Here is a 10,505-nt window from a genome sequence, read left to right on the forward strand (position 1 = left end):
GCGGATGAAGGAGAATGGATTAAAGTTAAATCATGACAAGTGTCATTTTGGTGTGAAGGAAATAACATTTCTGGGAGACAAATTCTCTGCTGGAGGTGTTGAGCCAGATGAAAGAAAAGTGAAAGCCATCGCAACAATGCCACGCCCGACAGATAAGAGAGGTGTGCTCAGAGTGATGGGAATGATAAACTTTGTAGGAAAATTCATACCTAACTTGTCAGTGAGAACATCAGCACTAAGGGAGTTACTTCGTGATTCCATAGAATTTAAATGGTCAGCGAGGCATGAGCAAGAATGGAATGATTCAAAAACAACACTGACAACGCGCCCAGTGCTTGCATATTATGATCCAACTAAGAGTCTGAAAATCTCAACAGATGCCTCAAAGGATGGGCTTGGAGCTGTTTTACTTCAAGCTGAAGAGGGGAGTTGGAAACCAGTTGCTTATGCTTCTAGATCCATGACTAAGTCTGAAACCAGATATGCTCAGATTGAGAAAGAATGTCTCGGACTGGCATATGGACTTGATATTTTTCACTGTTATGTTTATGGTCTTCCTACCTTTACAGTTGAGACAGATCATCGTCCTTTGGTGTCAATCATTAAGAAACATCTGAACGAGATGTCGCCGAGGATTCAACGTCTCATGATGAAACTGCAAAGGTACAGCTTTGACTTTATATACACACCAGGAAAGCATTTAGCTTTAGCGGATGCACTGTCGCGAGCATCAGAGGTGTGTCACGCAAGCTCCACTGAGAAAGAAGTAGACGATCATGTTAATATGATAGTGGAGTCTCTGCCAGTGTCTGACGCAAAGATAAAACAAGTATGTGAGGAGACAGCTGCTGACAGGGAGCTGCAAACGGTGATGGAAAATATCCAAGGAGACTGGCCCAAAGGGTCTTGTTCAAAGTATTATCATGTTAGATCGGAGCTCAATGTGGTAAATGGACTGCTGTTGAGAGGCAAAAGGATTGTGATACCACATAGTCTGAGACAGCTGATACTTCAAAGAATACATGAGGGACATCTGGGAATAGAAAAGTGTAAAAGGAGGGCTAGAGACACTGTGTACTGGCCTGGTATTAATAAAGACATTGAGACCATGGTCGGAAAGTGTGAAACATGTAACAAGTTTCAGAGCAGACAGGCAAGAGAACCCATGATGATTCCTGAACTTCCTACAGCGCCTTGGAGGAAAGTCGGAACAGATTTATTTCATTTTAATGGGAAAGACTATCTGTTGGTGATAGATTATTACTCTAACTTTCCTGAGATTGCTCTGCTTACAAGTACAACTGCTAATAATGTGATCACACATGTGAAGTCTATCTTTTCCAGGCATGGAATACCTGAAACTGTCATTAGTGACAATGGTCCTTGCTAGAATTGCAAAGAATGGCAGAATTTCGCAAGAGAATACGGCTTTAAACATGTCACATCAAGTCCTCAACATCCACAGGCAAATGGCAAGGCTGAAAAAGGAGTGCATATCATCAAGCAGCTTCTGAAGAAGGCTACAGACAGTCGATCAGATCCTTATTTAGCTCTGCTGAGCTACAGGACTGCTCCTCTTGACTGTGGTTTATCCCCTGCAGAATTGCTGATGAATCGTAAGCTACACACAACTTTGCCCTGCTATGCAGAAAGCAAGCAGAGTGAAGGAATTATAAAAAAACAAGAGCATCTGAAATGGAAACAAAAACTACAATACGACAAGGGAACAAGAGCACTTGAGTTGCTTGCAAAGGATGATGTAGTGAGAATCCAAGATCAGAATGCATGGAGCAGGAAAGCCATTGTTCTTCAGGAAGCAGGTCCGAGATCATATGACGTAAGAACTGAAGACGGTCATGTGTTCAGAAGGAACCGTCATAACTTGCTGAAGACTAAAGAGACATTTCAGGAGGAACAATATGGTGAGGAAGATGAAAATGTTGATGTGTCACATGCAGAGACAGTGTCTGGTTTTAAACCACTGGATGGACATGAGCATGTGGAGAAGAGTGCAGTTGTTTCAGAACCTGTATTGAGGAGGTCAGAGCGTAAGGTCCAAAGACCAGTTAGGCTTAATCTGTAAAGCTACGACTGGATTTGTTTTTTATCTTATATTCTGATGGTGTAACAAAAAAAAAAGAAAAAAAAAAAGGAAGGCATATTGTTGTAATATAAATATGTGTATATGTTGATTCGTGGGACCTATGTTGTCAGAGAAAAGGGGATGTGGTGATGTGTGGGTGTTCATGTGCTAATGGGGTTTTGCCAGTAGGGGGCGCTGTATTTGAGAGGGCTCATGAATGCCTCTATAAAAGAAGACTGACTTGTGAATGAGAGAATAAAAATGTTTGGAGCAGACGCTCGCGAAACACAAGTGGATGCTGTGTAATTATTCAAAGCTATACGAAGACAACACAGGGAGCAGGCTTACTTTATGTAAACAAGATTAGATCGCGGCCACTCAGGTATGTCCGCTTCATGTATACGAAAGCAACAGCGATATTTTACCACTGTTTTACCATAAATAAATATTATCAATGTAACTAAAGATAATGCAGCACTTGATCCTTTTATTGATTTCACACAGATACATACAGGTCATTTCCTAAAAAAGGGAAATGTACTATTAACATTCTATTACATGTATGTGATCATTACAGATGTAATTCATATTTCAGAGTAGTAATTGTAAATTACTTCGTGTAATCAAGATGAGAGCCCACGGCTATAAAAGCGAAGGTGGATTTGGGAAGTCTGTCGCAGCCATGTCCTGTCCGTTTACGCGAGCCACCCATTGCGGAAGGTGCAAGATTGATAAGGAGAGTTCTCAGAATTCAGCGTATATTGCGGGATAGACAGGATCCTTTAGCTCAGCGCGACAGTGTGCTCATAGAGAGATATCGATATTCCCGTGAGGGTATTATTTACTTAACCAACTTGTTGACGAGGGGGTGCAGGACCACCACCTGTCTTTTTGTGCTCTGCCCTTTTCTTGGTTGCTGTTACAAACAAACAAACAGATTATTTCAGGGTCTCTTTCCAAGAGACTAAAAGCAATATAAGTGATAAATATTACAATTCTGTAGCATGTTCTTATATTTCACTTTTACTTGTTCCCATGTTCTAGTGGGTCCTGTTGTGGCTCTAATGTGAAAGAGGATATAATGTAATATAATATAATATGATATAATGTAATATAATATAATAAATTTACCCTACCGCCTACTGGTGTTGGCCAGAGGGGCCGATGGCGCGATATGGCAGCCTGGCTTCTGTCAATCTGTCCCAGGGCAGCTGTGGCTACAACCGTAGCTGCCTCCACCAGTGTGTGAATGTGAGAGTGAATGAATAGTGGCATTGTAAAGCGCTTTGGGTGCCTTGAAAAGCGCTATATCCACTCCATTATTATTAATATTATTAAATTACTTACGAGTTTAATTTGTCAGCAACTTTCTGCCAGCCCTCTCTCCTTGCTTTTGCAGCCTTTGCAGTGTTCCCTTGCGTTTTAATTAAACTCTGAAACTCCTGAAATCCCTCAATCAAGAGTTCTTGCTCTGCTGCCGAAAAATACCGAGCCGAGCGCGCTCCTTCGACATTTTCGCCGACCAATCAAAGGGTTGCCGATCAATGTTTCTACTATCGATGCGTAGCCCCTGTTAAGCCACCCAGTGATCTCACATTACTTCATCCAGCTGTACTAATTGTCAACAACAGGTGTGTTCGGAGAACCGGAATAGCGAGCTCAAAGTTAGCGCGATGATTTGATCTTGGATGTGTCATTTGATCTTGGATGTAGTAAGCGAGGTACGAAGAACGGGCCCCTGGCCTCACAGACCACAACAGCAGACCCAGCCTCACAGACCACAGCTCCAAATGCTACAACCACATAAGCCTCACCTCCACAGATTACAGCCCAGCAATCTACAGCACAAACCATAGAAGCAACAGTTCCACCTGTGACACCAGACCCAGCAACAGCCTCACAAGCTACCCCTGCACCACCTCCAGCATCACCACCTCAAAGATACACTGAACCTGTTGCAGAGAAATGTAAATAAATATAATTTTTTTTAATTTTTTTAAAAAGGCCTTTTGTTCCTATGACAGTGTTTGTTTCAGTACTCTGTAGATCATGGCATAGCAAATTTTACACCTTTAACCAGATTTTTTAGGTATATTTCTTAAAAGAATCTTTAAATTTAACAATATGTTAATGCTTAAAAAAAAAAAAAAAAACCTTCATGGGGCAAAACATTATAGAAAACTTGTAAAAGGATGTAAGCCACGTGTTTAAAATTACACAAATGAAAAAGTGAGTCCATCAAAACTGTGAATCTTTCTTTTGTTGTTGTGTAACCCAGAATGTTCATGATTGATATTGTACATCTGATGTACACTAAGAGTGAAAAGTTTGGACACACCTTCATTTTAATGTTGCTTCTTAATTTCCTTGTCTATTTTGTAGATTCATTGTTGATTAGAACTCCAGGCATCAAAACTATGAATGGACACATATGGAGCACTAACCCTAACACAAAGGATGTAGTAAACCAGTATGAAAGAACCAAAAATATTTTTTATATCTTAGATTCTTCAAATTAGCCACCTTTTGCTTTGATCACCGCTTTGCACACTCTGGGCCTTCTGTCAGTGAGCTTCATGGGGTAGTCACCTAAGATGATTGTCACTGCATGAAAAGCATGAACACACAGAAAAAAACTGAATGGGAAGGTGTGTCCCTAACTAGTAGTGTATGTTCATCATTTTCTTCTTTTCTAAAATTGCTGTCATATATGCTGTTAGTGACATAGAATGCCCACTACAAGCAGTATATTAATGTTGTGATGATGACTGCCTGCAAGCAATAGTTCGAAAGATCAAATACTCTTTAAGACGCTGCTTTTAACAGCCCAGAAATTGACACTCTATTTTAGAGATAATAATAATAGTTTTGGAGGAGAAAAATAACATTTTTCCAGAAACGGTTATGTAATAGTAAAGGCCACAGGTGCTAGCCTTGAGCCTGAGTATTTTAAAATATATTCATGTAGCTTCAACTAAACATAATTAAAAAAAATTTGTTGTAATAGGTGTTTCTGCTGGAAAAAAGATTTGATAGGGGGCAAGAGCATTTCTATTTCTATTTTTTCTAAATTCCTTTTCTTTTATTAATATGAATTTATTTAAATTTATTTAAATTTAAACATTGTAAGTGTAACTTTACCCCCAAATAAAAGCAAATTTAAGTGCTCTTTTTTTCCTACAAAATACTTTGTTAAACCATGTGCCCATTTTAACAGCATTTTAAAAGTATTTACCCTGAAACACGCCTTTTGTCAGACAACTACATAAGAAATTATGCATTTTAAATTTTGATTTACATTTTGCCCTGCTGACTTATCTCTTTTTCTCATTACTTTTTGTAGATATAATGGATGCCTGGGCTGAAAAGAGTCCTCACATTCTACTCTCAAAAATTGGTGCTTACAAATTATTCTACTGGGATATCCAACAAATTGGTCCGGACATGGAGTTGGAAAGTGAGGTACAGTGATCTTTACTGACAACAATGCAACTATCAGTGTTTTATTCCTTGACAACAGTTAAAAGTCTATTAATGCATATCTTGCGATCATGGTGAGACAATGCAATCGTCATAATTTAGCAAAAGCAGCATTCATTGATTCATTTTCAATGACTGCCATTTGGAAGAGAAAAGCTCCAAGACTCAAGGTAGGTATCTCTAGAAAGAACCTTGTGTGTATTGTTTAAGCACCTCGGATCATATCCACATCCAGATTTAGATTGGATAACAGCTTATGGAGAAAGAATGAATTGAGACTGGGGTTTGTAGATGTGGATAGTTTATTAGACTTGACAGTTCTGTTTTGTTCTGTGCTTGTCTGGTTTCCTCCTTTTTTTTTTTTTGTACACACTCCGATCACTGCTGAGATTTGCAAACATTTGGGCTAATGTCTCTTTTGAAATCATCAACACTGCTTCATCTCTTTAATAGGTACCTTTTTTATTCTCAAGTGATTCATACGTCACTGTTAAAGAGGCTTAAACATTATTCTGCAGATGGTACAAGGATCGCATTGAAAATGAGTGAAAATGAACTCCATGTCCAAAAAAATCCTTAGAAAGACCTTTATTAGTCTTGGAGGAAGTAATGTGCAAAACCACTTATAAAAAATATAAGAGTCCAGCTTCTTGCACAGGTTAAAGAAATGAGGGGTGAATCATGGCTGTCGCAGAGTACTATATAAGTGGATGATATACAGTGGGGCAAAAAAGTATTTAGTCAGCCACCGATTGTGCAAGTTCCCCCACCTAAAATGATGACAGAGGTCAGTAATTTGCACCAGAGGTACACTTCAACTGTGAGAGACAGAATGTGAAAAAATAAATCCATGAATCCACATGGTAGGATTTGTAAAGAATTTATTCGTAAATCAGGGTGGAAAATAAGTATTTGGTCAATAACAAAAATACAACTCAATACTTTGTAACATAACCTTTGTTGGCAATAACAGAGGTCAAACGTTTACTATAGGTCTTTACCAGGTTTGCACACACAGTAGCTGGTATTTTGGCCCATTCCTCCATGCAGATCTTCTCGAGAGCAGTGATGTTTTGGGGCTGTCGCCGAGCAACACGGACTTTCAACTCCCGCCACAGATTTTCTATGGGGTTGAGGTCTGGAGACTGGCTAGGCCACTCCAGGACTTTCAAATGCTTCTTACGGAGCCACTCCTTTGTTGCCCGGGCGGTGTGTTTTGGATCATTGTCATGTTGGAAGACCCAGCCTCGTTTCATCTTCAAAGTTCTCACTGATGGAAGGAGGTTTTGGCTCAAAATCTCACGATACATGGCCCCATTCATTCTGTCCTTAACACGGATCAGTCGTCCTGTCCCCTTGGCAGAAAAACAGCCCCATAGCATGATGTTTCCACCCCCATGCTTCACAGTAGGTATGGTGTTCTTGGGATGCAACTCAGTATTCTTCTTCCTCCAAACACGACGAGTTGAGTTTATACCAAAAAGTTCTACTTTGGTTTCATCTGACCACATGACATTCTCCCAATCCTCTGCTGTATCATCCATGTGCTCTCTGGCAAACTTCAGACGGGCCTGGACATGCACTGGCTTCAGCAGCGGAACACGTCTGGCACTGCGGGATTTGATTCCCTGCCGTTGTAGTGTGTTACTGATGGTGACCTTTGTTACTTTGGTCCCAGCTCTCTGCAGGTCATTCACCAGGTCCCCCCGTGTGGTTCTGGGATCTTTGCTCACCGTTCTCATGATCATTTTGACCCCACGGGATGAGATCTTGCGTGGAGCCCCAGATCGAGGGAGATTATCAGTGGTCTTGTATGTCTTCCATTTTCTGATGATTGCTCCCACAGTTGATTTTTTCACACCAAGCTGCTTGCCTATTGTAGATTCACTCTTCCCAGTCTGGTGCAGGTCTACAATACTTTTCCTGGTGTCCTTCGAAAGCTCTTTGGTCTTGGCCATGGTGGAGTTTGGAGTCTGACTGTTTGAGGCTGTGGACAGGTGTCTTTTATACAGATGATGAGTTCAAACAGGTGCCATTCATACAGGTAACGAGTGGGGGACAGAAAAGCTTCTTACAGAAGACGTTACAGGTCTGTGAGAGCCAGAGATTTTCCTTGTTTGAGGTGACCAAATACTTATTTTCCACCCTGATTTACGAATAAATTCTTTACAAATCCTACCATGTGGATTCATGGATTTTTTTTTCACATTCTGTCTCTCACAGTTGAAGTGTACCTCTGGTGCAAATTACTGACCTCTGTCATCATTTGAAGTGGGGGAACTTGCACAATCGGTGGCTGACTAAATACTTTTTTGCCCCACTGTATAATATATCATAATTGCTTTAATAAAAAGGACTCTCAACAACATGTTATTGCATTTCTTTTTTTATGTCTGAAGTTAATATTTTTATTGTTTTGTTTCAATTTAAGATCAAACCCATGGAGCATGAAGTCATTCTGGGAACTGTAAATGAACATCATCACTGGACATTAGTGGTAAAAAAAATAATTGCATTTACAATATTCATCAAATCAGTTTTATAAGACAAATTCATGGCATACAGATAGTCTTAAGTATTGAATTATTACATGTAATTCTCCACATAATTTTACTGTAGGTCATTTACCCACAAGAAAAGAAGTCGCTGTATCTTGATCCACTCGGAGAAACTAAACAAGGTATCCAAAATTGTTTGGAATCAACAAGGTAAGGATAAATGTTGAAATTTATTTTGACCCTTTATTAAACTCTTTGTTGCTGTTGTTATTTTGTGTTTATTATGACAATTACAAGTATGATGTCAATCAAAAAAAAATGGTACTCACAATTAAAAAACTAGCAGTAACAGTTTTAAATGCTTGTGTTGGCCTTCTGATATTGTGGTGTTATGGGTTAATTTTGCCTTTAAAGAGAAGTCTCCCCATGTTTCAATGTTTATTTGAGGACCTGATGTCTGTATGAGATGATGTTTTTACATTAGAAAATATAGCACGGGGAGAATAATGTTTAGTAGTTGCATAAAGTGTTGTGGAGGTTTAGCAATAAAACATCAGACAAATGTCTAAAATAATTTCACATAGGTTATACATGTGTGAATTTCATCTTTGCTCCTCCTCCACATCTCTTCAAAGTGTACTGTGTAAGTGATTGATTTCTATATCATGGGCGGAAACGGGGGGAAAAAGCACAAGTAATTGTCCACGGAAATGCGTTGTAGACTTTTAAAAAGTAATGATTTTAGCAAAACAGTGTGGTCAGTGTTCCTAACTTGATGTTCAACAGACACTTAAGCTCTCCATACTGTTCACCTTGTGTCACCAAAATTTTAAAACATGTTATTTGTTTTTATTGTACTTGTCTTTCAGGGCATTCATGCGAAAAAAAAGGATGCAACGTCTCAAGATGGACTTGTGACACAGTCAAACACCCAAAACAAGTGGACGCTGCCTCATGTGGAGTCTTTGCATTGAAAGTACGAGTCTTAACCGTAATACATACATATATACGAGAATATTGGAAATGTTGTGTTGTAATAAATGTTAATGACAGGAAAAGGAATATAAGATAATTACACAATAAAATAAAGAAATTGATTCACAGAAAACAAATTACTATAAATAACATTTACGATATTAGCCTATTTAGTCATCTTAGAATCTCTTTTTCAGTTTGCTGAAAAGATCTTGCGAAAAGAGTCAATAGACTTACCGTCTACAAAAAAAGGCCATAAACACACACAGGCTGCAAATTGCCACCACTCTCCTCCTAGAGACAGGTAACTCATTTTCCACCATTCAGTGTTCAGACATCGTGAATATTTTCATCATGATAGCTGTAGAAACAAACCATATAGTTGTTTGAATGAACTAATAAGTGCAGTAGGTAGCATACTCTATGTGCAATTTTTCACTTTTTAAAACAGATTACTTGACAAACATCTGTCATTTCTGCGGGGAAGAAGAGCATGAAACTGACAATAAATGGGTAATGACATCAAGAAAGACTGCTAAATGTTATGATCAATTCCCATAAATGAAATTTTAACATTGGGATTTGTAATTATTTATTTTTTTACAGATTCAGTGTGAGATGTGTTTGCGGTGGTTCCACCAGCTCTGCGTGAAAAGCCCACCACCAGAAGATGTGTTTATTTGTTTCGCTTGTACATAGTTGACACTAAAGGTCCACAGCTAGTGTTCTTATGGCACACATTGTTGAGAACACATATCTACATATATAGATGTAGATGTTAAATTAAGAAGTCTAAAAAAAGAAAATGTTCTCCAAAGTTATTGTAGTTATTGGTTATACTGTGACTTATTTTGCAAATATACCCTTTGTGATAGCAACGCCAATATGGATTACAGATGGGGGGGGCACACATTTTGGCAGCCGATGCCACACAGCCTGATAAAATCTGTATCCCTCCATAACTTTTGCTGTGAAGAAGAAATCCTCTTCAAAGTTACTGTACTTATTGGTTATACTGTGACTTATTTTGCAAATAAACTCCTTCGTGATAGCTTCGCTACAAAGTGTAAACTGAGTGCAAATTCACTGGAGAGCGACGCGTTTCCATGATCGCATCTGGTTTTACAGTATTATAGTATCAAAGTCTTTTTCTAGACAAAGTATTCCGGCAGGTTATTTCAGTGTACAGTTTAAGGTAAATTGTCTTCCACACGGCACATTACAATATCACGAAACTATGAAATTAATGGAGTCTGCTGTTTTCCAGCTTTTACTCTTTATTGCGTCGACTGCAGATCAGTGACAAGTAGCGTACAGAACGGAGCTGGGCAAGTGGCTCCTCCTACTTTGCGCGTTCTCGTAGATGGGGAAACAATTTTTGCTGGGGGTAACTACTTTGGCACAACACCGGCTCGCGTCGTTCACGTCAAAGATCCGGTCTATTTCGTTCGCGACCCGACACATCACTA

At 39.1% G+C, this 10,505-nt stretch overlaps 1 protein-coding gene across 1 annotated transcript; it reads left to right on the top strand.

Moving 5' to 3' along the window:
* The first annotated feature begins 335 nt into the window (after positions 1–335).
* LOC120736873 (uncharacterized protein K02A2.6-like) lies at positions 336–9,279 on the top strand. The gene is made up of 6 exons (XM_040037235.1): positions 336–2,465; positions 5,427–5,545; positions 7,995–8,060; positions 8,183–8,271; positions 8,931–9,052; positions 9,234–9,279. Exon 1 carries the CDS (start codon positions 461–463, stop codon positions 1,388–1,390), a length of 930 nt encoding a protein of 309 aa, XP_039893169.1. The 5' UTR covers positions 336–460; the 3' UTR covers positions 1,391–2,465; positions 5,427–5,545; positions 7,995–8,060; positions 8,183–8,271; positions 8,931–9,052; positions 9,234–9,279.
* The last annotated feature ends 1,226 nt before the right edge of the window (positions 9,280–10,505 follow it).

Source organism: Simochromis diagramma, unplaced genomic scaffold (genome assembly GCF_900408965.1).
Source record: "Simochromis diagramma unplaced genomic scaffold, fSimDia1.1 OVJJ01000516.1, whole genome shotgun sequence".
NCBI lineage: Eukaryota > Metazoa > Chordata > Actinopteri > Cichliformes > Cichlidae > Simochromis > Simochromis diagramma.